The sequence below is a fragment of the Ursus americanus genome, chromosome 36, assembly GCF_024610735.1.
Source record: "Ursus americanus isolate L20-20 chromosome 36, mUrsAme1.1.p, whole genome shotgun sequence".
NCBI lineage: Eukaryota > Metazoa > Chordata > Mammalia > Carnivora > Ursidae > Ursus > Ursus americanus.
The window spans coordinates 27,577,484-27,604,865 of record NC_142162.1 but is presented as its reverse complement, the minus strand read 5'-3'; the positions used below and the strand labels follow the sequence as shown (position 1 = coordinate 27,604,865).

The 27,382-nt window shown below is 36.0% G+C and overlaps 1 protein-coding gene across 3 annotated transcripts in view; it reads right to left on the bottom strand.

Moving 5' to 3' along the window:
• The window catches only part of CTDSPL2 (CTD small phosphatase like 2), an 80,477-nt gene that overhangs the window by 29,447 nt on the left and 23,648 nt on the right, over window positions 1–27,382 (bottom strand). For 2 of the 3 annotated variants that reach the window (XM_045772308.2, XM_087859200.1), the window contains exons 2-4: window positions 25,501–25,710; window positions 5,008–5,146; window positions 3,117–3,266 (exon numbers count right to left, since the gene is read on the bottom strand). In XM_045772308.2, coding sequence (XP_045628264.1) covers window positions 3,117–3,266; window positions 5,008–5,146; window positions 25,501–25,686 — 475 coding nt within the window. In that variant the 5' untranslated portion in view covers window positions 25,687–25,710. The remainder of the gene's footprint in view (window positions 1–3,116; window positions 3,267–5,007; window positions 5,147–25,500; window positions 25,711–27,382) is intronic. The other variant, XM_045772316.2, reaches the window with a different exon arrangement.

The following is a 27,382-nucleotide window of genomic DNA, read 5'->3' as shown; positions in this document are numbered from 1 at the left end:
TGCCTGTTCCTTTGAGACTGATATCACCTAGCTATATAATTCTTCTCTTGTCCCCACTGCTGACATCTACCAACTGCTGCCAGCATCCTCTCTCAATCAGAGGAATTTAACATCTCACTATCAGTTTAAAGCTGTATTAAACACCTCCTAGTTGTTATTATAGGTGACGTCAATGACTCATCGTAAGACTAATCCTCAAAGGTCTTGCCCTCTTTAGCTCCTTCTTCATTCACACTGCTTTCTTAAGCAACTACCATGACCATAACCTGGATACTCACACTAAGAAAAGGTTCATCTCTGAAAGCTAAAGCTCAAATATATCAATCCCCTATCAAAACCTCCTAATCTTTTAATTATCTATCTTATATTCCTATTACATGTGATCTTCATGTTTGATAAAAGCCAGTCTCTTTCATTCTAAACAATCCCTCAACAGCTCCTTCCCCACCCTTCTCACCTAGTTAGATTTCATGGTATATCACTTAAACCACTCTCAAACCAGCAGCTTCAGGGTCCTTGCTCCCTTGTCTTTCCACTGTCATACATCACAGAAATCCCTCTTGAATCAGTGTAACTTACAAGCTTACTAGTGTGTGTGTGTTTCTTTTAATTGTAAGAGCAAACATTCTAAACCTTCACTGTTATCTTCAATCCCCTGCCACCAGGAATCTCAGCAAATGGCACCATCGCCTCCTTCAAAGAAAAAGTTGTAACTATCAAACATCAACTTCTTCTGTCCATTTATTCCCCCAAGATCTTAGTTCACTGAACCATATAGACCATTTACTCCACTAGTTTTAACTAATACCTATAAGCTAATACAATACATTAATGCTTAAACTCAGATTTCTAAGCTCCACACCACACCAGAAGGACAAATGGCTACCAGACATTTTATTTGGTTGTCTCATGGCATCTCAAAATCAGCATGGCCCAAGTTAAACTCAATTATCTATCTCCCGAAATGTAACTTCTTGCTCTTGAAAAAAAACCTTGTATCCTCTTAATCTCTTGTCTCTTTCATCTTCAATCTGTGCCCAAAATGTGTCCACACTGTATCTCTGATCCTTCTTTTCTCTATCATCACAATTAAGGTTGCATAAAGTTTCCCAAGGACTACATGTCTGTTTTCCTCACATCCAACCTTTTTAGAATGTAGCCAACACACTACTGCCAAAGAGCTTTTTAGAAAGCACAAATCTGTTCATATTACTCACCAGTTCAAAACCTTTCAATCATCCTCCACTAAGGATAACATTAAAATTCAAATATCTTACCATGTTAGCTTTAATTTGCCAACTTCATAACTCTATCTTAACCCATCCTATACACTCCTCAAATCCAATGCTCCATCTGTAACAAACTAATTTGTTTCTCAAACATTCTATGCCTTTGCTCATGCTGTTCATTCTACCTGGAATGCCCTTTATCATCTTTCAAGATTCAGCTTTTCTATAAAAACTATTGTTAGATGCCACCAAGAACACAGAATCATTCCATTCTTTGAATACCCCACTGCCCCATACCTCTATCAATGCACTTATAAAAATTTATTATACCTATTTATAGATCTCTCTCCCTCTTGTAAAAAAGCAAGCTCCTTGAGGGCAGGACCATGTGTTAATCATCCTTGAATCTCCAGGGACTAGTACAATGGCTGGGACATGGCAATTATTGAACTGAATGAACTGAAATCTTCAAATCACCCCTGTCCCATACATAAGTATAATTATTCTCTCTCACAAGTTAAGAGGCTCAATTTAAAGAACTAGACCAAGATAACACGGTTAAAGAGTGGCAGAGCTGGAATTTTAAAACAAGTTTCTCTAATTCCAATGCCCATTCTTTTTCCACCACACCAGCTATTTCCCAAGATGTTCTAAGGGGCACTAGTTTTACAAGATGTTAATAGATGTTTCATAAAAAAGGGTTCTTGGGGTCAAATATATCTAGGAAGTACAGGGTTAAACAAAGTTAAAGGTAGTTTTTTGTTTTATTTCTACTATAGGACTTCACAAGTCCTTTCATGTGCCAATATGTATTATGTATATGTATATTTCCCCAAAGCATCTAGATTTTATAGTGCACCATTCTGTCTTTTAAAAATTGTATTATCATCCAGAAACATAATTCAAACTAGAATTTAAATAATCAGTCAACAAGCATTTAATGGCTATTTTCCATATGCAAGACATGATCTCTTGCCCTCACAAAATCTAGAGACTAAATTATCATTTATGAAGAATTAAACATCAAGAAAGATAAGACACTAGCTAAATCTTTAAAAAATATATATATGTTGGGCGGGACACCTGGGTAGCTTAGTCCATTAGGAATCCAACTCTTGCTTTTGGCTTGGGTCATGATCTCAGGGTTGTAGGACTGAGCCCCACACTGGGTTCCACGGTCTGCATGGAGTCTGCCTGGGATTCTCTCCCTTTCTCTTCCTCTCCTAGCACGCATGTGCGTACACGCTCTAATAAAAGGTCTTTAAAAAAAAATATGTTGGGAAACAATCCAAGTTTGATTCTTTCGCAAAGGCATGAAAACCTTCAATTCATTTACATTAGAGTAGTTTACTAATTATCCAAATTAAATATCCCTAGGGGGTCTTTGATGATAAATGATGAATGATAAATAAAAAGTATTACAAATGATATATAAAAATGTGTTACAAAAAATGACCTAGTTTCGACTCACTTATAATATTTAATAAGTTCTACCTTATTGATCTAGAATATTGAAAATGTTTCTGGATTCTCTCCTTGTACATACTAAGGATCACAGAAGTCATTCCAACATAAAAGAAATTACTTTCCCTCCTGCCCAAAGTTTATCACTTAGCTTTTCAGATAGTGAAAGTGGAGTTCATGTACTTCAACAGAATTAAACATGACCTAAATTTATTTCAGTCACCAAAAAAAAAAAAAAAAAGTCTTTTAGGAGCTGTGTATTTTTTTTCTTTTTTTTCTTCAGGAACTGTGTGTTTTCAATGAGGTTGAAAACAAACATAAGATGCTGACAAATTATGCCAGTAAAATCAAACAGATCTTTTAAAAAACTAGGAAAACTATTAATTTTTTAAACCCAAATTATGGGTAATAGTTTATACTTACCATTTTTATTTGCTGGTGAAAAAAAGTTGAAGACAGGAGAAAATATGGTCCCCAACAACGTAGTCCTTGGAGGACTGCCAGAGGAAGGATTATCTTCTAATTTTCCATTTTGTTTTACATGTTGATTTGTCATTTCATAACTACCAGCTTCTAAGAAAGAAACAAGAAAAAAGTTGCAATCTAGAAAACATGACTTTAAGAAACGTTTTAAACAATTCACTATGAAAAAAATTTTTTGCCTCAAAATACTTCATAAAAACGGATTAACATTTAATGTTAAGAAAGCTGATTACTTAAAAATATCCTGAAGTAAATAAATTGTAAATCAAATGATTTTTATAACAAGTTTATTTAAATGTTTTATAATTACTACAAAGCACATTTACATCTAGAAGTATACAGACTGAAAGGCTTCAAAATCCACAGTGTAAAAGAAAATGAAACAAACTCTTCATAAGTAAAGCAAGTTACAACATCAAAAACATAAATGCAAGATCCTGTCCTTATTTACATTTTGGGAGGCTGTCTACTTCACAAAACCTACCCTCCAATCTATCAGTAATGAATAACAGCTAAATAAATAGAGGCAACATAGATCTACTGAAGCAGAAGACTGTGTACAGCAGTGTCGATTACTTATGTATGCCCAGGCATCATTTCAGAGTGGTTAAGAAGAACGAACAGGTTTTTTTGTCATTTGTTTTTTTAGTTTCTTATGAATAAAAAAATGGGTTTTTGGAAAATATACAATAAAAACAAATTCAAACAAATGTGTTTTGATTAATCATCCTTAACCTTCCACAACTTTACTTGGTATCTATCACATTCTTTCATTCTTTGCAATAGGTCTTTTGTTTCTTTTTCCCTAATAGTCAATTCTAACAATAGAGATACAGCAATGAATTGAGGGGAAAGGGGCAAGGAATTATTCTTGCTGTCGTGTTTAAAACAGCAACGGTTTAAAAGCAGTAATCCACGCTCTAAAGTGTTGTTTTTTATAGCTTTCTCTGCTTGTCCTTCTTGTTCTTCTTTTTGACTTTGAGGAGCTTCCCACCAATATTATACTGACCTAGAACAAGGTTTATCAACAGCAGCACTATTGATTTGGGGGCTGGATAATTCTTTATTGAGGGAGGATATACTGTACATTGTAGGATGTTTAGCAGCAGCCCTAACCTCTACCTGTTAGATGCAAGTAGTAACCCCCCAACAGGCTGTGACCAAAAAAAAAAAGGTCTCCAGATATTAACAAATGTCCCCTGGGGACAAAACCGCCCCCTGGTTAAGAACCACTGTCCCATGGGGTGCCTGGGTGCCTCAGTTGTTAAGTGTCAGGCTTCAGCTCCGATCATAATCCCAGGGTCCTGGGATCAAGCCCCGCATTGGGCTCCCTGCTCAGCGGGAGGCCTCTTTCTTCCTCTCCCACTCCCCCTGCTTGTGTTCCCTCTCTCGCTGCCTCTCTCTCTGTCAAATAAATAAAATCTTTAAGGAAAAAAAAAAAAAAAAGAACCACTGTCCCAAGTGATACAAGCGCCCTCTGAGCTCTGAAATTCCATGATCCAAAAATGAATTCTTTGTACATATTTCAATAAATTAAGTCACTGCTATTACTGCCTTAAGAACTGAGTTTATTAGAGGTTGAAAATGTTCCATATACATTTTTATGATAAATAGTATAAAGCTAGTTGCTCTGCCTTTACTTATTTTAACTCATCAAAGTAGATTTATATTAGATAAATTCTTATTTTATTTCATGCTAATACTTAATACAAAGAAGATTACAAAAATAAGGGGAAAACTGCACAGAGTCAATTTTCAAAAACAGAAAATAAACATGACAAGTAAGATCTCTGTTTACACCTAATAGAACAATATCTAAATATTAACAAACCTCCATTTACTTGACTTTTCCGTCTTACTCGAGATATCTGTTTGTTAGGCTTTTCTCCTGCTCTTGGTGTTGATGTGATCAAATTATTATCTATATCACGTTCAATCCTACTCCGTTTCGAAGGATTTTCTCTCTCTTCCTTAAGATATGAGGAAAAAAACATGCATTGAGCGCAGGCATTCTGCCTTATAGATTACACTTACAAAATATAGTATGTACCCCCATGTTCACTGCAGCATTATTTATACAACAGCCAACAGAAACAAGTGTTCATCTGTTGATGAACTGATAAAGAATATATGGGGTATGTATACACACACAGACACACACACAATGGAGTATTATTCGGCCGTTAAAAAAGAATGAAATCTTGTCACTTGTGACAACATGGATGCACAACACGGATGTGCTAAGTAAAGATAGTGAAAATACCATATGACCTCACTTTTATGTGGAATCTAAATAAATGAAAGAAAGACTCCGCTTGTAGATACAGAGAACAGATTGGTGGTTGCCAGACGTGGGGGAGGAGGGCTGGCAAAATGGGTGAAGTCAAAAGGTACATATTCCAGTTCTAAGATAAATAAGTCATGGAAATGACTTGGCAACCACAGTTAATACAATACTGCATATCTGAAAGTTGCTAAGAGTAAATTAGTTCTCACCACAAAAAAGTTCTAACTATGGTGATGGATGTTAGCTAGGCTTATTGTGACGATCATTTTACAACACATATATATAGATACCAAATCATTATGTTTACACTGAAACTTATACAATGCTATGTTATCAATTATACCTCAATTTTTAAAAATAGAAACAGTATGTGTAATATATTTTCCATTTTTCACATCCGGGAGAAACAAAATAGAATAACATAATATCCAACACTGCTAAAAAACAAAGAAAAAAATCTGACAATGTTGTAAGAGGTTTATTATTAATGCACTTATAATACACAAATATAACTACAGCATTCTCACAATTCAGATCCTATCCCCAGGGTCCATTAAACTGTCTGTGCTGGGCGCCTGGGTGGCTCAGTGGGTTAAGCATCTGCCTTCGCCTCAGGTCATAATCCCAAAGTCCCAGGATCATGTCCCACATCAGGCTCCCTGCTCAGTGGGGAGTTTGCTTCTCCCTCTGACCCTCCCCCCACTTGTGCTCTCTCTCAAATAAAAAATAAAATCTTTTTTTAAAATTTTTTTAAAAATAAACTGTGCTATTGAAATATTCAATTGTACAATATCCTCTGAGTTTTCAGCAATTTTCCCCTATTCTTAGACTTGTCCAAAAGAACAGTGGTTGTTTCCTTGAGCACTCAGGGTATGAGACAGAACCCCATTGGAATTTGCTGGCGTATCACATATTACCAAAAATAACAGGGCCTGCCAATACCACACCCCAATGCCAATCTCAATTCTTTAAATGCCCAAATTAACATCAAGGAGTCTACTCCCTAATAAAGCTCTATATTCCTTTCCTTTTTATGGGGCAAATCCACATCACCAGATTATACTGTTTTTGTAGTATTGACTAAAAGACTACACGCCAAGTACACTCTTGGAGTATACTGACTTTTCTTCATTAGTACATCTATTTTTCTCATTTGTAAAATTTTTCTAGAGTCATCTACCACATGAATGATTTTCTTACATTACTGTAATACTGGCATATAATTCCTTGGTTTTTTTGTTTGTTTTTTTAGTAATCACTACACCCAACATGGGACCCTAACTCACAACCCCAACATCAAGAATTGCATGCTCTACCAACTGAGGAATCCCGGTGCCCCAACTCCTTGCTGTTTTAATGAGACTACCTGGTATCTCCTGGTAAGGATTAGATTTTTAAATCTATATTAAACATAATCTATATGTATAATCACCATTCTTATTCAACAGGAATAACTTCTTTATTTGTACTGAATATTTGTATCCAATGCTTTTATACCAGAGCAAATAAGATGCTGCTGTGCATTTTTTTTTTTAAAGATTTTATTTATTTATTCGACAGAGATAGAGACAGCCAGCGAGAGAGGGAACACAAGCAGGGGGAGTGGGAGAGAAAGAAGCAGTCTCATAGCGGAAGAGCCTGATGTGGGGCTCGATCCCATAACGCCGGGATCACGCCCTGAGCCGAAGGCAGACGCTTAACCGCTGTGCCACCCAGGCGCCCCGTGCTGTGCATTTTCTAAAGGTTTAATACTATTTTGTTATTTCTAAAACAAACCTTGGTATTGTAAATGGCCACAATTACAATTCCCTATCTGGATCAATTCTACTCCTGAAACCAATACTACACTATATGTTAACTAACTTGAATTTAAATAAAGTCTTGGAAGAAAAAAAAAAGATATTTAAAGGTTATTAAGAAACTAAACTTTCCAGGGCGCCTGGGTGGCTCAGTCGTTAAGTGTCTGCCTTCGGCTCAGGGCGTGATCCTGGCATTATGGGATCGAGCCCCCCCACATCAGGCTCCTCTGCTGGGAGCCTGCTTCTTCCTCTCCCTCTCCCCCTGCTTGTGTTCCCTGTCTCTCTGGCTGTCTCTCTCTCTGTCAAATAAAAAAAAAAGAAAGAAAGAAAGAAACTAAACTTTCCTAAAAAATAATTCCCTATTTGGATTAAAACAAAGATGGTATCAAAATACATCATTCCATATCATACCACACAGAATTTTACTTTTACTCAGTAGTTTCTCTAATTTTAAATACCTCTGTTAAAACAATGTCATTATACCACAAAACAACGCTTCAGTGATCCAGAACAAAATTCTTCAAATGGTTACTATTTATCATTCCCCTGCATTTTAAAATGAATAGTAAGCCTCATATCCCAAACACTGATCTCCACTGCCAGCAAACAGGACTCTCTTTATAAAGTCCTTCAAGAACAGAAATGCCACAAAGCCAACAACATTAAGCTCCAGCATCTTCTTGAAGAAATCTCTTAGTACATCTGCTATAACACAAATACTTACATTCCTAAAAATCCAGCATTCTGCAACACTAAAAATAAAAGGCTTAAGGAAAAAATAATTGGTCCAGGATGGTAGAGAGGGGTACACAAGGCAGATCAGTCAATGCCCCGTTAACTCTGTAACCATAGCACTAACAAAAACAATGATTGGGACACCTCCAGAGATAACTTGGACACCCCAGTGAGGCAGCTAACAGCAGCTGAAATGCTACCTCAGGGCTTAATAAAAGGTAATAAAAACGGAGAAAGAGAAACAAGGGCTTATGGGAACTGAGAAGTGGAGCTGTAAGACAGTAGAGCTAAAAGATGGACACAAAAGGAAATGCAGACTGCCACATGAGAAAAGTCTCTGCTAGAGCAGAGTGTACTTCTCTAGGAGGGAAACCCTCCCTCCCTGCCACTGCTAATTATCACTTCTAATTAAAACCTGTGTGTGTGCGTGTGCGTGGGGGGGGGGGGCTTTTGTTTCTGTAGCAGCTGAATTTAAAGTTTTTTACTTTCCTGATGAAATATAAAATTCAGCTCCCTGGGGCACCTGGATGACACAGTGGGTTAAATGTCTGATTCTTGGTTTCAGCTCAGATCGTGATCTCAGGGTCACTGAGACCGTGCTGAGCCCATTCAGCATGGAGTCTGCCTAAAAGACTCTCTCTCCCTCTGCACCCCCTTCCCTCTGTGCTTGTGCTATCTCTGCTCTCTCTCAAATAAATAAGTAAATCTTAAAAAAATAAATCAACTCCCTTTATTCAGGATCCCCTTGTTTAGTTTAGGAAAAAGTCATGTATAAAGCAATGCACTACTCATGTTATACTGACACTATTCCCCATTGCATAAGTACCACATATTTATTGTAGCAGAACAGACTGTACTGTGGTCAATTAAAAATATGTATAATATTTGGGGCGCCTGTGTGGCTCAGTCACTTAAGCCTTCAACTCTTGATTTCAGTTCAGGTCATGCATGATCTCAGGGTCCTAGGATTGAGCCCTGTGGTGTCAGGCTCCGCGCTCAGAGGGAGTCTGTTCGAGGAATCACTGTCTCTTTTCGTCTGCCCCTCCCCATGCTCATGCTCTCTTTTAAAAAATACATAGTATGTAAATACACACATAAAGTAAAAATATTTTAGCTTTCATCTCTAAGTAGGAAGAGGAAGCTATTAATATCAAGGTTAAAGGTCTGCAGTCATTGACAATAAAATCCTATTCTTCAGAATAATGTATTCAGATGTCTAATGATGCTCCAATTCTGAAAGACAATTCATCACCCAATCCTAGTCTTTCTTGAACATTCAACTATATAATTTGGAGACTTTATGAATGTGGCATGATTTTTAAAAGAACTAGGAAAAACAAGATTCCTATATTACTGTACAGGATGCTTTAATAAATTTATTAACCCTGCAATGTCTTCTCTGAAATTTATATTTTTCAAAATTGTCCCTAAAATAGGCCCTATGGGAAAATCTTGGGAAGGTAGTGTTCTTATGTCTCTGAATCCCAAGGAAAACACAGAGACCTAAAGAGGCAAAAAAAAAAAGAAACAAAAACAAGAACAAAACAAAACAACCCAATGGCAAATTCGCAACAAAACCAGGAGACAAGGTTTTGTCTCCCCTAAATTCCAAGCAGATGAGGACAAACCAACAGCCACCACACCTGAGTGCTCACACGCAGAAGTGCAGAAGAAAGCAAAGGGATCAACAAGGTGTGTGATACACATGAGAACAAGAGAAGCCCGAAACAGCTTAAAAGGTAGGTACTCAACAGAAAGCATGGCGGACCAATTTTATGACAGGAGAGAAAGCTGCTGTCCAATGCAACAGCAAAGGGGTCCATGGTGAGAATGAAACAATAGCTCCTATGAACTTTTGAAAATGATCAACTATGGCTCTCTTTTAGAATAAGCCTACATACTAAGGGGAAACTGCTGGGAATGGAATCAAAACTGAGCAGCAAAGGCACAACAGAAAAGAAGGAAAGAGGGTGCCTAGGTAGCTCAGTTGGTTAAGCATCTGACTCTTAATTTTGGCTCAGTCTTGATCTCAAGGTGGTGAATTCAAGCCCCACACTGGACTCCACCACACTGGGTGTGGAGCTACTTAAAAATACAAAAGGGGAAAAAAAAAAAGGAAAGGAAAGTGAAGTTTCAGATAAACATCAGGTAGTAATAGAGATAGGAAAAACTCAAGACGCAATGACTGTATTTCTTAACATTACACAAAAACAACAAAAACAGAAAAGATACCTTAAACCATACAACCTTCTAAAACTCAGAAAAACTAATCTCATACAAAAATGAGCAACAAGAAAGTATAGATGTTAAATCCACACAAAAATTATTTTAATAAAATATACAAGGAGTAAAATAACCTCTACAGATAAAGAATGCATGTTAGAAAAATATGCATATAGAATAGACAAAAATTATATTTCAAAACACAAAACTTAAGAAAATGATGAGACATACATCGAGTTAGAAAAATTCAAATCATAAAGACAGAACAAAATAATTAGAAATAACAAAAAAAGTCATATCAGAAATAAAGACTGAACAGAATGGACATAAAAGTGAGTAAACAATAGATTATGCCTTTTAAAAGAAATAGAAGATAAAACGGGGAAAATTTTTAAAAGACATCAAAATATTACAAATACTAAAGATACACAAAGATCCAACAGACAGAAAATAGTAGTCCCTGAAGAAGGAAACCAGATCAAAAGCATGGCAGAAAAATGAATATTAGAAAATTTTCCTCAAGGAAAGATTTTAGGGGCATCTGTGTGGCTTAATCAGTTGAGTGTTCAACTCTTGGTTTTGACTCAGGTCAGGATCTCATGGTTTTGAGACTAAGCCCTATATCAGGCTCTGTGCTCAGCATGGCGTCTGCTTCAGATTCTCTCTCCCTCTTCCCCCTGCTCACACTCTCTGTCTCTGTGCCTCTCTTTCAAATAAACAAATCTTTAAAAGATTTTAAATTACATATCGAAAGATATGTCTAACTAAAACTATCAACCCAGAAAACAAGATATATCCTAAACTTCATTGAATTTAAAGAAAAAAAATCCTTTGGAGATCAAGGAAAAATCATTTATATAAAGTAAAAAAACCCAACATTATCATCAAACTTCAACCACAATGCTTTTTATGTCAGAAGAAATGGAGTAATGGTTAAAAAAATCAAGAAGAGAAAAGCCCAGCCAAGTATTTTATAGGCAGCAAGACTGGATTTTCAACCTTAAAGAGCACTGTCATCAACGTGCAAGAATACTGTTCCCATGAGTGCTTTCTGTGGCATCTACTAGAAAATGAGTTTCAGACAACAAAAATGACTGCAAACAATAACATGAGGACTGAGGATAAACATTAAACACAATGAACACAGGTAGACCCTGTAAAACTAAGATAAATGAGGACTGATAGTGTCTAATGACTACAGGCTCAGTATGTATAGATATAAAACTGTAAGAAAATCATTAAGAGATATATCAAGTTTTTTTTTAATTGTTCACTTTAATTTTTTTTAAAGATTTTATTTATTTATTTGACAGAGAGAGATAGCCAGCGAGAGAAAATACAAGCAGGAGGGGTGGGAGAGGAAGAAGCAGGCTCCCAGCAGAGGAGCCCGATGCGGGGCTCGATCCCAGAACGCCCGCATCACGCCCTGAGCCAAACGCAGACGCTTAACGACTGAGCCACCAAGGCGCCCCTCACTGTTCACTTTAAAGTCATTCTGAGACAGAAAATTTAACAGAATTCATTCCCAGCTGATCTACACAAGAAATACTAAATGAAGTTCTTTAGGCATAGAATAAATAATACCAGATGGGATCCTAAACCTGCAGTAAGGAATGAACACCACTAAGGCAAATATGAGGAAATATAAAAGATCTTGGGGCGCCTGGGTGGCTCAGTCGTTAAGCGTCTGCCTTTGGCTCAGGGCGTGATCCCGGCGTTCTGGGATCGAGCCCCACATCAGGCGCCTCTGCTGGGAGCCTGCTTCTTCCTCTCCCACTCCCCCTGCTTGTGTTCCCTCTCTCACTGGCTGTCTCTATCTCTGTCAAATAAATAAATAAAATCTTAAAAAAAAAAAAGGAAATATAAAAGATCTTGGTGTTCAGTACTACTGTGCTCTTACCAGCTATCTCCAACAGTCATACTTGTTATAATCTCTGTAGCCTAATTATGATCCAGTAAATTATTATTTTGAAGTCTTAAAGTTGTTAATATATATATTTGTGGAAATATAAGAGTACTCTTAATGTTCTGCTTTGCAATAATATCAAATTCGGTTTTTAAAACTATGTCTCAACAGCTATTTTGAAATTCAGTACTATTTTAAGATAAAAGAAAATTTATAAGTTTATAATTAAGAATGGATCATTGGATTTAAAAAGGGAGATTAGGGATGCGTGGGTGGGTAGTCAGTTTAGTGTCCACCTTTGGCTCAGCTCATGATCCCAGGGTCCTGAGACAGAATTCCGCAACAGGTAGGGGGGAGGGTCCTTGCTCAGAGGGCAGCCTGATTCTCCCTCTGCCTGCTGCTCCCCCTGCTTGTGCTCTTTCTCTGACAAATAAATAAAATCTTTTAAAAATAATAAAAATAAAATAAAAAAGGGAGATCAGACAATTTGTGGTTTCAATCCCACATACCCAAATTCTCTGACTCACAAAAGGGGGTAAACTACTCCAAAGAATCTGAATCAATCTGCAAATTACAAATGAGAAGATGATAAAGCTGTTTTCCCTTTAGGCTGCATAAATACCACTAAGTTGTCTTCTCATGCCTTATCTAATAGAACACATTCAAATAAAGTTATGGTGCCAATCCAGGTGCACTATCATTTGAGAACACTCATTCGGTATTTAAAAAAGTGGAAATTCAAATGCACTTTAAATGTACACATGATGAGCTCTTTAAAAGCCAAAAATCATTACAGCTTTTCAAATTAAAAATAAAAAAGCCAATGAAATATCTTAAAGAGTAAGTTATCATACTGCATTGGTTGAAGAAGTGTACATAATATCTGAAAGACTTATGAACTCTTCCACAATAGATATTGCTGGAAGCCTGCTGGGTAAAGTCAATAAAATTTAAAATTTAAAAAAAAATTTAAAAAATTTAAAAAAACCAGGCTCTTCCACTTCCCTAAGAAAATAACTCACTGAATTGAAGACTTATCTGCAAATACAGGAAATGAGTTAATATCTGGTCTATAGAATTGTACTTCTGCCTTACGGATATGGACAACTTTCTGTTTTGACCATATCTGATACTAGCATCAACTAATCATCAAAGATCTTCTTTACTGTGAATGGTAACAAACACAGGTGGTGAATAATTGTTTTGCATCTCAGTTTATCCTGAAATAACTTGTGCTGAATATTAGTGCTGACTATACAAAAGCATAGACAGATATAACTACTGTCACTTAGCACAAATTAAGGCAATGACACCCAATAGTCACTGTATTATTTACTGCCATGCCCTAGCAGGGAGGAAAAAGCCAGTTTGACTTAAGAATGTTCCTGATGAGGCTGTAAAATTAATTAAATCTCAACTCTTAAATATGTCTTAACATTCTGTATGATGGGATGGTTAGTATAATAAAACACTACTGCTGCAAACTTGTGCTTTCACAATTGTCTTGAGAAAAAGCATCTGAGTTGGAGCACCTGTGTGGCTCAGTCCATTAAGCATCCAACTCTTAACCACAGCTCAGGTCATGATCTCAGGATCATGAGATCAAGCCCCGCTCAGGGCTTGTGCTGGGCCCAGAGCCTGCTTAAGAGTCTCTCTCCCTCTCCCTCTGCCCCTCACTCCCTAAGGAAAAAAAAAAAAAAAAAAGGAAAAATAAAGAAAAGAAAAGAAAAGAAAAGAAAAGAAAAGAAAAGAAAAAGAAAAAGCATCTGAGTGATTGAGTTATTATAAGCTGACTTAGACCACTTTTGCAATGGAAAACTATTTCTACTTGAAGTAGATGTTTTCTGAAAAGTGAACAAAGCAAGTTATCACTCCAAGAAAAACTTTCTGTTGCCAACAATAAAATGTCAGCGCTTTCAAGCAAAAATCGTAATTTTAGAAAAGTCAGACCCAGGAGCGCCTGGGTGGCTCAGTCGGTTGGGCGGCTGCCTTGGGCTCAGGTCATGATCTCTGGGTTCTGGGATCAAGCCCCGCATTGGGCTCCCTGCTCAGTGGGGAGTATGCATCTCCCTCCTCCTCTGCCGCTCCCCTGCTTGTGCTCTCTCTGTCAAATAAACGAAATCAAAAAAAAAAAGAAAAAGAAAAGAAAAGTTGGACCCAGCACCATGAGCTTGACAGCTTCCCAGTACTTAAAAACTATCCTGTTGCAGGGCACCTGGGTGCGTGAGTCGGTTGAGAGCCAGACCCTTGGTTTCAGCTCAGGTCATGATCTCAGGGTTGTGACATCAAACTCCGCATTGGGCTCTGCACGCAGCAATGAGATTCTTTCCCCTCCCCCTCCCTTCCCCTGCTCAGCTCCCTCACACACTCTATCAAATAAATAAATAAATAAATAAATAAATACAAACTATCCTACTGAGATCAATGGGGATGTTCACAAATGTGATTTTTAAATACTAAATGACAAAATATATCAGTATGTCGAAGATCTACATAATTCAGTGAACCAGTATCTTCTAAATAACCAGTGCATAGTGTTAGAAAACCACACATACTGCAACATTTATTCCAGGTGCAAGACAAACTAACAAAAACATCACTGCAGCACTTTCAAATTCCACCTTGGAATAAGAACCTAAGAAACTACATTTGTCAAGTTTCAGTATAGCATCAATAGACTACCACAATTATTTGAAAAGGATATTAAAATAATCCTCCCTTTAACAAATACATGTGAGTATGGTTTTCTTTAAATGCTTTCGTAATAACAAACTATGTATGAAGCCATCATTAAAGACATCTGCAAAATTATAAATAATGTCATGCTTCCTACTAATTTTCTTTTTGTTTTTAGGAAATAGTTAAAATGTTATCTGTATTGACAAATGGATTAAGAAGACGTGGTCCATATATACAATAGAATATTACTCAGCCATCAGAAAGAACGATTACCCAACATTTCCAGCAACATGGACGGGACTGGAGGAGATTCCGCTAAGTGAAATAAGTCAAGCAGAGAAAAACAATTATCATATGGTTTCACTCATTTATGGAACATAAGAAATAGCAGGGAGGGGGCGCCTGGGTGGCACAGCGGTTAAGCGTCTGCCTTCGGCTCAGGGCATGATCCCGGTGTTATGGGATCGAGCCCCACATCAGGCTCCTCCGCTATGAGCCTGCTTCTTCCTCTCCCACTCCCCCTGCCTGTGTTCCCTCTCTCGCTGGCTGTCTCTATCTCTGTCGAATAAATAAATAAAATCTTTAAAAAAAAAAAAAAGAAATAGCAGGGAGATCAGTAGGAGAAGGAAGGGAAGAATGAAGAGGGGGTAAACAGAAGCGGGAATGAACCACGAGAGACTATGGACTCTGGGAAACAAACAGGGCTTCAGAGGGAGGCAGGTGGGGGACTGGGATAGGCCGGTGATGTATATTAAGGAGGGCACATATTGCATGGAGCACTGGGTGTTATATGCAAACAATGAGTCATGGAACACTACATCAAAAACTAAGGATGTACTGTATGGTGACTAACATAACATAATAAAAAATTATTATTAAAAAATAAAAAATAAATAAAAAAATAAAATGTTATCTGTATCAACATTCAGTGAGTTTATAATTACAATTATAAATATTTTCAAAATTCCTCCATTTTAATATCTAATGAGATATATTTTGATAGATATAACCCACATAAACAAATGTTCTTTAGGGTTTCCAATCATGTGTAAGAAGGTAAAGGAACCTGAAATCAAAAAGTTTAAGAATCACTTGTTCAAGAGGGATTACTAATGAAATCACAAGAAAAAAGTTAAGAAGTCACCCCCCACAAATGAGGAAAATATCTGAACTGTCAGTTCACAAAAGAAAATCCCTGTATGGTCAATAAGCACTTGAGAGGATATTCAACCTCATCAATCATCAGGGAAATGCAAAATAAAAACACAATGAGATAACCACCCCACCCCTGTAGAAAGACTAAAATTAAAAAGACTGACAATACCAAATATTGCTGGGGATGTGGGCAACTGAACTGCCACACATTGCTGGATAGAATGTACAATGGTACAAATATTCTGAAAAACAACTAGGCAGTTTCTTAAAAGTTAAACAGTCTTTCAACAAATGGTGCTAGGACCAAAAGATATTATTAATATGTAAAAAATACAGCTGGACGCTTACCTCACACCACCTACAAACAGTCTTTCAACAAATGATGCTAGGATCAAAAGATATTATTAATATGTAAAAAAATACAGTGAGACGCTTACCTCACACCACCTACAAAAATTATTTCAAAATGGATGAAAGAGCTGAACATAAGAACTAAAACTGTAAAACTTATAAGAAAAAAACTTAGAAGCTTATAAGAAAAAAGTTCTAGAGAAAACTCAGGGCTAAAACTTTATCAAACCTTGATTTTGGCAACAGCTTCTTGGCTATGACACCAAAAATATAAGCAACAACAACCAAAAATAAGCAAACAGAACTTGGTCAAAATTTAAAACTTTTGTGCTTCAAACGGGTCTGAAAGAATGGGAGAGAATATCTACAAATCATATATCAAATAAAGGACTTGTGTCGAAAAGAGAAGTCTTAGAATTCAATTACAAAAAGCCAAAACCCAATTTAAAATGGGCAAAGGATTTAAAAGACATTTCTCTGAAGAAGTTATAATGACCAACAAGTTCATGAAAAGGTGCTCAGTGTCACTGGTCATTAGGAAAATGTATTATCAGAACCACAGTAAGATACCATTTCACACTCACCAAGATGGCTAAAACTAAAAAGACAATAAACAAGTATTGTTGAGGATGTGGAGAAACTGGAACCCTCAACTTTGTTGGTGGGACTGTAATGTGCAGCCATTTTGGAAAACAATCTATAATTCCTTAAAAAGCAAAACACAGAATTATCATATCATCCTGTAACTCTCCTCAGTATATGCTCAAGAGAAATGAAAATAGATTTCCACAAAAAACCTTGTATGTGAATTTTCACACCAGTCATTTTCACAAGAGCCAAAATGTGGAAACAACCTACATGTCCATCAACTGTTAACATGGAGTATATCCATGCAATGGAATATTACTTCACAATAAGAAGGAATGATGAAATGATATATGCTACAACACAAATGCACACTGAAAACATGCTAAATGAAAGAAGCTAGACATAAAAGACTATATGTTGTAGAATTCCATTTATATGAAATGTTCAGAATAGGCAAATCTATAGACAGAAAGTCAACTACTGGTTGCTCAGAGTGAGGGAGGAAGGGACAGTTGATGGGTGAAAGCCACTGAAGATGATTTAAGTGGTGTAAAACTCATTGTGGTAACGGCTGCAGAACTCTGTGCATATATGAAAAGCTACTGGATTTTATACCTTAAAGGGGTGAGTTTTATGGTATGCTAATTATGTCTCAATAAAGCTACCACAAAAAAATAAACATACATTATATGACCCAGCAATACCAATCTTAGTGATTTATCCGACTTTAACTTATATATATGTCCACACATGGACTCAACACAAATGTTCATAGCACCTTTATTCACGATAGCCAAAAAACATATACTATCCAAACGGATAGACAGATTATGTTATGCAGTATACTCATACAATAGAATTCTGGGCAGGGGGTGAATAAATAAATACATGCAGTAACACAAGTGATTTTAAAAGCTTTATGCTAAGTGAAAAATGCAAGAAATGCTGTATGACTACAATCATATGAAACTCTAATTTACGTGATCTATAACAATAGATTGATGGTTGTCTAGGATGATGCTGTGAAATTGTCTGCAAAGACTGAAAGGATACTTTTTGGGCATGAGTATACAAATGTGTTAAAATTCGTGACAATATACACCTTAAATAGGTGTGTTTTGTTGTGTATAATTATAACTCAAGAAGTTAATTTTTAAAGTCAATATAGGAGATAGAATGAAATTCTAAAAGGTAATTAGTTTGCCAAAAAGAAGGCAGGATAAGAAAAACCTAACTAAACATGTCAATTTAAATATAAATACACGGGGTATATTTATACACGGGAGGGAAAGAACTATGATCATGAAAATGCTAGGAAAGTTATGCAGCTATATTACTATTAAGCAAAGTAAACCTCAACGCAAATATTACGAGCGATAATGACAGACATTTCACAGTGTTAACAAGAACAATTTATACTCATCACAAATGTGTATACACCTAACAAGAGAACTTCAAAATAAAGGAAAAAACTGGCAGAACTAAAAGGCAAAGTCACAATAGTTGGAGATTTTAACATCCCTCTCTTAGTAACTGATAAACAAGTTTAAGAGATAGAAGACTGAAATCTTATCAACCAACTTGATCTAATTAATAGTTATAGAACACTGCACTAAATCTAGAATATGCACATTTTCTTCAAATACACATGGGACACTCACCAAGATACACTATATGCTAGAAAATATCAAAAAATACCAAAGAAATGAAATCATACAGAGTATATTCCTAGATCACAATGATATTAAATTATAAAACAATTTTAATATCTAAAAAATGCCCAAATATCTGGAAATTAAATAACACATTTCTAAATAATCCATGAGTCAGAGAATAAATCATACACACCCACAAAAAAGGCAATAAAAACATATTCAGATAAGCACCAGGTGATGTATGTATGGAATTGGTGAATCACTATATTGTACACTTGAAACTAATATAACAGTGTACGTTAACTGAAATTAAAATAAAAACTTAAAAAATATATATCAGAATGTGTGGGAAAACAGTACTTTGAAATTCACAGCTTTAGAACTTATACTGGGGGAGGGGGAAGTGTAATATCAATGATCTAAGCAAGGGGCTGGCAAACTACAGTCCAGAAGCCAACTCCAGCGAGCTGTTTTTGTATATCCAGCAAGCTAGGAATGGGTTTTTTTTTGTTTTTGTTTTCAAAGATTTTCCTTTTTTTAAGTAAGCTCTACACCCAACACAGGGCTCAAACTCATGAACCCAGGACCAAGAGTCATGTGCTCTACTGACTACTGAGCCAGGCAGGAGCTCCAGGAATGGTTTTATATATTTGTAAACGGGGATGGAGGGGAAGGGAAGGAGGATCAAAAGAACAATGTAATTTGATGATATATGAAAACTGTATGAAATTCAAATCAGTGTCCAAAGTTATGCTCACTCATTTATGTATTATCTGAAGAGTTGAGTAGTAGCTATAACACAATATAGTCCACAAAGCCTAAAATGTTTCTTATCTGAAACAGTTACAGAAAAAGTTTACTAGGGGCGCCTGGGTGGCTCAGTCATTAAGAGTCTGCCTTTGGCTCAGGGTGTGATGGGATCGAACCCCACATCGGGCTCCCTTCTCCGCTGGGAGCCTGCTTCTTCCTTTCCCACTCCCCCTGCTTGTGTTCCCTCTCTCGCTGGCTGTCTCTCTGTCAAATAAATAAATAAGATCTTTAAAAAAAAAAAAAGGAAAAGAAAAACTTTACTAACCCCTGATCTAAGCTCTCCCTTCTAGAAACTAATAAAAAAAAAATAAAGTATAAGAAAATATTAAAAATAACAAGTAAAAATCAAACAGAAAATGGAAAAAGAAAATTAAAGACAGATGTTGGTTCTTTGAAAGAGTAAAGAATTTGATGAAGCTCTAACAAGACAGATTAAAACAAAGATAAATCAAAAATATCCATATCAGAAATGAAAAGAGATACATCACTATAGATCCATTAGACATTGATATTTATGTAAATATCACAAGACTTTACACCAAATAATTGAACAATTTGGATGAATGGACCAATTCCTTGAAAAACACTGACCAAAACTGAAATAAAAAATACAAAAGCAAAACAGCCCTGTATATATATATATTACAGAAATCAAATTTATAATAAAAGCTACCTCACAAAGACTTCTACTACTTATTTAAGGATAAAATAATACACCAATATAATAATAAGCCAATATAAGTTCTTTCAGAAGTAAGAAGCAGAGGGAACAATTCTTCACTTGCCTTATGATCCAAGCATAATCTTGGTCCCAAAATCTGAAAATATGACAAATCAAGGCAACTACAGACCAAAGCCCTCATGAACACAGATGTAAAAATCCCTTAAAAAAAAAAACACACAGTAAAGCAATTCCAGCAACACAAGTTTGGTTTTCCATTAAAAAATATTTCTGCACTACCCCACATTAAAAGAATAAAAGAAAATTTGAAGAACATCTCAAGGGATGGAGGAAAGTCTTTGACAAAACTCAACATGTTAAGAATTTTTGGCAAAAGTAGGACTAAAGGGGAACTTCCTCAAACAAGTAAAAGATAATTATGAAAAACATTTAGTTAACATCATATCTAATGGTAAACAAACTCTTTTCCTCTAAGATCAGCAACAAGAGAAGGTGTTTCCTCTCACCACTTCTATGGAACATTGTACTAGAGGCCCTAACTAATGCAGTAAGTAAAGAAAAATAAATAGAAGGCCTAGAGATCAGGAAAAAATAAGTAAATTGGCAGTTATCTGGTATACGTTATGATTATGTATGTACAACCATCCAATCTGAACTTCCAATTTTTTATGCCATAATAAATGATAAAGTACTTATTAATCTAATCGTTAAAGAACACATCTAGAGAGACTGACTTATACTAACTTTGGAATGAAGGAAGAAAATTCCCAATAAAACCATGAAGCCTGGTAGTAGTACAGAGGTTAGAGTTACAACAAAGTTTTCATCTAACCATGTTTTTCAAACCAAGGGGTACAACCCATCAGTCGATCGTGAGATTAATTAAAAGTATTAAAAATCACCTTTATCTTTTTTTAAAGATTTATTTATTTGAGAGAGAGAGTGAGCGAGCACACAGTGGGAGAGGAAGAAGCAAGCCCGACCCCGGGCTCAATCCCAGGACCCTGGGTTCATGACTTGAGCCAAAGGCAGACACTTAACCAACTGAGCCACCCAGGCACCCCTAAAATCACCTTTAAAAGGAGAATAAGAAACAACAGAAAAGAAAAATCAAACACATCAAATATATTAAGGGTGAGTTTTGTTTCACATGTATAAATATAGTAGAAGATATCTTTCTAAGGGTTATACTTAAAAGATCTTAAAACACTGATTTAATATAACAGGTACGGGGGCGCCTGGAGGGCTCAGCTGGTTAAGACTCTGCCTTTGCTCAGGTCATGATCTTAGGGTCCTAGGATCAAGCCCTGCATCCGGCTCCTCACTCAGTGGGGAGTTTGCTTCTCCCTCCACACCCCCATGCTCACTCCGCTCTCACTCACTCTCTCTCAAATAAATAACAGGTAGGATTTTATTATTTCATTAGAATTATAACCATATGTAAATTGACGACTCTCAACAACAAGAGCATAACAGTATTTAGAAAAGAACTAAGGAAAAGATCATTTTGTTATGGGAAAACTCTAGTAACCACCTATTTGGAAAGGTGTAGAGAGATTTTCTGATATAAAGCAAATATATTTTAACTGTGAGGCCTTCACTTCAAATATATATCAGAAATCTCATTATGCTAGGGCGCCTGGCTGGCATAGTCAGTTAAGTGTCTGCCTCTTGGTTTCACTCAGGTGGTGATCTCAGGGTCATGAGATCCAGCACTACCCCCCCAACCCCCGCTGGGCCCGGAGCTCAACAAAGAGTCTGCTCGAGTTTCTCTCTTCCTCTCCCTCTGTCCCACTCATTCTCTCTCTCTCAAATAAATAAATACATCTTTAAAAAAAAAACAACTCATTATGCTAAAAGCAGAAAGACTGTACGTCCACAATTCCTAAGTGCTCTTGCTGACAATTTCATAATTCTGAAATCAGAGAAGTGGTAAATGTTTGAATCATAAAATCTTGATTTAAAAGAGACCAGAGATTTTATTCACCCTGTTATGGGGTGAATTTGTGTCATAACCCCCCCATTCCCAAATTCTTACGTTGAAGCCCTAACCCACAGAATATAACCATATTTAGAATATGGTTTTTAAGCAGTAATTAAGTTCAAATGGGGTCATTAGGGTAGGCCTTAATCCAATTATGAGTGGTATCTTTTCAAGAAGAGATTACAACACAGACAACACAGAGGACTGACGGGCAACTACAGGAGGACACAGCAAGAAGGCAGCCATCCAAATCAAGGAGAGAGGCTTCAGAAAAAACCAACCTGCTGTCACCCTGATCTTGGACTTCTAGATTCTGTAAAAAAATTTGTTGTTTAAGCCACACAGTCTTTGGTATTTTCTTATGGCAGTCCTAGCAAACTAATACACATCCTTATATTCATAAATTAACAAACTATCTTTGGTTTACCTAAATACTTTCATGGCTAATTTATACAAAATTAAGACCAGAATACAGATTAAAACTTGTTAGCAGTATAAAAATATAAAAATGGGTCAGTGATGGTAAAATGGCAAGCACCAAGAGCCAATGATCCTAGAAATCATAACAGTAACAGAAGAGCAAAAAAGTAGGGTGATACGAGAAGAGCAAGTTTCAAAAGTCAGACTCCTGAAACAGGCATGAAAGCAATGTCAGATACCTTAGAAAGGACCATAGCTCAAAAGAGAGAGCAAGAAGGTTTGTCTAAAAAATTCAATTCTAGCCACATAACTTTAAAAGTCCAAAAGCAGACAAAAAGGAAGGGTACCAAAGAAACAAAAAAGGCAGCACAGGGAGTTGTCTAACTGACTTGGTTTTTAAAAGGACACTTGTAGAGATAAGAAATGTAGTTCATCATCCAGTCAGACTAAAGACGATGAAGATATATGCAAAAAGTACTAGGGGGGAAATCTTCCTATAAAAAGAATAAGCTTCAGGAAGTTTGGAAATGATGATAGAATATAAATATATGACAAAGTGGGAAGGCAGTATAAGAGATGCAACTCTTACTTGCTTTCATCAAGAAGAAATTTCAATCCTTACATGAGATAGGTGATGCTATTAAGACAGTATCTAGCTACTTTGAGACAAAATGGTATAGGAAAAAGAGCACAGGTATCAGAGTCAAATGTACCTGGGTTTAAATCTCAGCATTGTCACTTACTGTAGAGGCAAAAGTGCACAGTGGGTTAGAAGTGTAGGCTCTGAAGCCAGGGTATTTGGATTTCAATTGCAGCGCTGCCACTTAAAGCTAAGTAACCCTGCACAAGTTATTTAACCTTCCTGTGTCTTAGTTTCCTTATCTGTAATATAGAGATGACAGAACCAACCTCATATGGTTCGTACAGCTTAAAGAAGTTATTACACTTAAAGCACTGAGAACAGTGTAGGACACATACTAATTGCTCAATAATGGATAGTAATTACTGTTCAATTTGTTCTTTATTGTTTGTTTCTATCCTGGACATTTATTACAATTACTGTTGTTATTGACATGTGCAAGTTACCTAAATTCACTTAGCCTAAATTTTTCTCTTCTATTAACTATCAAAAGATAGTCATATGAATTAAGGAGATACAAAATACAAGGCACCTAATAAATATACTCAATAAACATTACCTGCCAACCCCTACCCAAATTTTGAAAAAGACAACACTGTACTTAAGATACTACACATAAGCAAGCATTGTACAGATTCTCAATAAAACTTTAGAATATATTATCAAAGAGATGATTTAATGACAAAGAGATAAGAAAGAAATAACAACCAGAAGCCAGTATAAGCTTGTAGGAATAATACATGACAAGCTGATCATTTAATTTACTTCTAACATAGGGTTAGTATGGTGGGGTAAAAAAACAGTATACCTTGATTTTAGCAAGACGTTACAATACTAATTTTCATAATAACCTTATAGAATACAATAAAAAAAATCTGGATGATTAATAATACAATTAAATGAATCTGAAGCTGCAGGAAAACTCTCGTCCCCCAAAATTAGTGAATAAGACGTTAGTTTGCAAACAGGTTTTTAGTAGCCCTATCTTATTTAACATATTTAAGTAGACATTAATGAAAAATGCAAGATTCTGGTTTAAAAAAAAATAAAAAGGGGGCGCCTGGATGGCTCAGTCGGTTAAGCATCTGCCTTCAGCTTGGGTCGTGATCCCGGGGTCCTGGGATGGAGCCCTGTATCGGGCTCCCTGCTCCCTCTGAGCCTACTTCTCCCTCTCCCTCTGCTTCTCCCCCTGCTTGTGCTCTGTCTCTCTCTCAAACGAATAAATAAAATCTTTAAAAATATAAATAAGTAAATAAAAAAATAAAAAGAAAATAAAAAGAAAGAAACTTGACAGACATTTCTATAGGAAAACCCTGAATGTGTAGCTGACATGGGCAAAAATCTGCTAACCAACAAAGATACATCTTACTACTAAAGGAGAAAAAAATCATGATATGCTATGCGATGGTGCCACATTAACAGAAGAATGCCCAGATCAAAAGAATATGAACAGAAGTCAGAAGACATAGGAAAAACCCATCTATTAAGTTTCTTTTTTTTTAACCAAAATCTTGTATTTTTCATTAATGTCTACATTAAATATATACACTAAATGACAATAACACTATTTATAGAGTTACATTAAAATTTCTCAAACTGCTTGTTCTGTTTGCCATCTAGTGTAAAAACAACTCTGAGACAGATAAACCAGTTAGAATTAGTCCCATTTTATTGTCTTCTTGAGGTTCAGAGGGGTAACTGAGCTTCCTGAGATCAAGCTGGTCCAAAGTATAATGTGGAGCATGTGACTCCTAGTCAGTGTCTATTTTTTCTTTAATAACTTTTTTCCCTTTTGAATAAAGTAATATATTGTCATTGTAAAGTGTTAGGATTCAGAGAGAGAAATCATCTCCCTAATCAGACACTGTATTAATAATATTAACAAGAAAATTTAACTTTTCTTTGAAATGAAAAAAAATGGAAGTGAGAGAAACAGCTCACGTAAAATAAGGAAAAATTTCTTTTACTTTTCATAATACTATGCTGAAAAAAAAGAAGGCTAAATGGATCAGTTAAAAGTAGAATGTTTTCTGGGGCGCCTGGGTGGCACAGCGGTTAAGCGTCTGTCTTCGGCTCAGGGCGTGATCCCGGCGTTACGGGATCGAGCCCCACATCAGGCTCCTCTGCTGTGAGTCTGCTTCTTCCTTTCCCACTCCCCCTGCTTGTGTTCCCTCTCTCGCTATCTCTGTCTCTGTCAAATAAATAAATAAAATCTTAAAAAAAAAAAAAAAAGTAGAATGTTTTCTTGAATGGCCATTAAGTATTTTTCATGTTATTACTCTTAAAATAATACCAAAATGTAGACATTTCCTTAATATACTAGCAATATTAGATTTCTCATCTTTGCATGCTTAAAGAAAACAACCTAAACTTTAATTTCAATGATCTAAGTACAAGGTAAAACCATTACCTTGGGTGTGCTTCCTTTAATGAATTTTTTAATTGAAGACAATAAGCCGGTTTCATTTTTCGTTGTTTTTTCTCCCCCTGAAGGCAGGCTATCATCAACCTCTGAATATTTCCTCTTTGCTCTAGCAGTGCGTTGTGTTTGGATTTGATTTGATTGCTGAGAAGCTTTCCGTGTTCTCAGCCTCATCTTTTATGAGTGCCACATATAAAACTATGAGAGAAAAATAACAAGGGTTATTACAATTAAACCTAGCATACCAAAATGTGCCCAGCTTATACAAGAAAAATCTCTTGGTCCAAGTCTCTAGGGGATTAAAATAAGAAACCAACATTTTAAGCGAAAGGTTGCTTTGACTTTTACACATTATCCCAAGTAATCTTCCCACCAACTTCTAAAATATCATACCCTACGATCTAATAAAAATATAAGTAACACCAGGGTGCCCGGGGTGACTCAGTTTAAAGGTTAAGTGTCCAACTCTTGATTCTGGTTCAGGTCATGATCACAGGGTCGTGAGATTGAGTCCCCTGTCAGGCTCCGTGCTGGGTGTGGAGTCCGCTTAAGATTCTCTCTCTCCATATCCAAAAAAAAAAAAAAATAGTAACACCAAGAGTGTGCATACTCTTTTCAAAACACTATGCTGCCTCCACCCATGCTGACATTATCATTCATTTAATCATTCATTCAACAAGTATTTATTGAGCACTTAACCACATTCAAGGCACTGGGCTAGGTTGAGCACCCAGTAAACACTAAACAACATATGGAAGGTTTTTGACTTCTGGAGCTCACAGTGTGGTGGAAAAACCCTCAATGAACGAATTAATTACATGAGCATGATTCTAATCATCGACAATCATACAAGTGTAAGAAGAGCAGTTGGATCATTCAGTTTAATTTATAAGATCATTCAATCTTACCACAGATAATGATACCTTAAAAACTGAATTCACATTAGAAAGAAAATATAAGGCAATCTACTTAGAACTCTCTCACTTTATGGATGAGAAAATTAATGGCTGGCGAAACTGTACCAAGACACAGAAGTGGTTAAGTACATACCATAAATTAGAATCTAAAGTAGAATATAAAAATTACCAAACTAAGAATTAAGAAATGTGAATTCTAATCCTATTTCAATCATAGCTAAACTATAGTCACTTGTTTTTTCACCTGTATAAAGAATACATTCATCTTACCATCCTGAGCCTCAAAATGAAAAAGGAATGAGAAAAGGCTATGAAGTGCAGGAACAATAACGCTACTCATAACAGTGAATGCATTCATAGAAAAGTTTAACTCCCTTTAAGCATTCCAAGCTCCTAAAGATGCAGAAATTCCTGGCAAAGGATAGGGTCTTCACTGACCAGTTAAGCTTAAGACACTGTGTCTTTACTAATTCAACGTTAACAGTCACAGAAAAAAAGTTAGAAACTTTTAGAAAGTATATATATATCTATATATAATTTAGATATATAGAAAGTATATATCTATATTATATATATATACAATCTACTCCCAACAAAAAACCCCAAACTCAAAGGATTCACCAGAGGAGTCCCTAAATATCTTTACAACTATTTTTTTCCTAGCAGCAAATGGTGCTCAGTTTTAAGTTGCCATCCCAAAATAAAAAATACTGCCTTTCTCCTAAAGAGTCCATGTTAACTTCTAAAGTGATTTATCATTCAAGGCATGTATTATTTACTTTAAAACCCTATTTAGAGTGCATAAATGTTGCCTTAATTCCTTAGTTATTGAACAGCATACCTTAGAAAAGGAAAATTCCCATAGAGAAAATGCAAGGGGGAATTTCTCAGAACTATTTTTAATCACTTTCTGTAATTTTTAAAGTTTTTTAAAAAATACCCAAGAATGACTC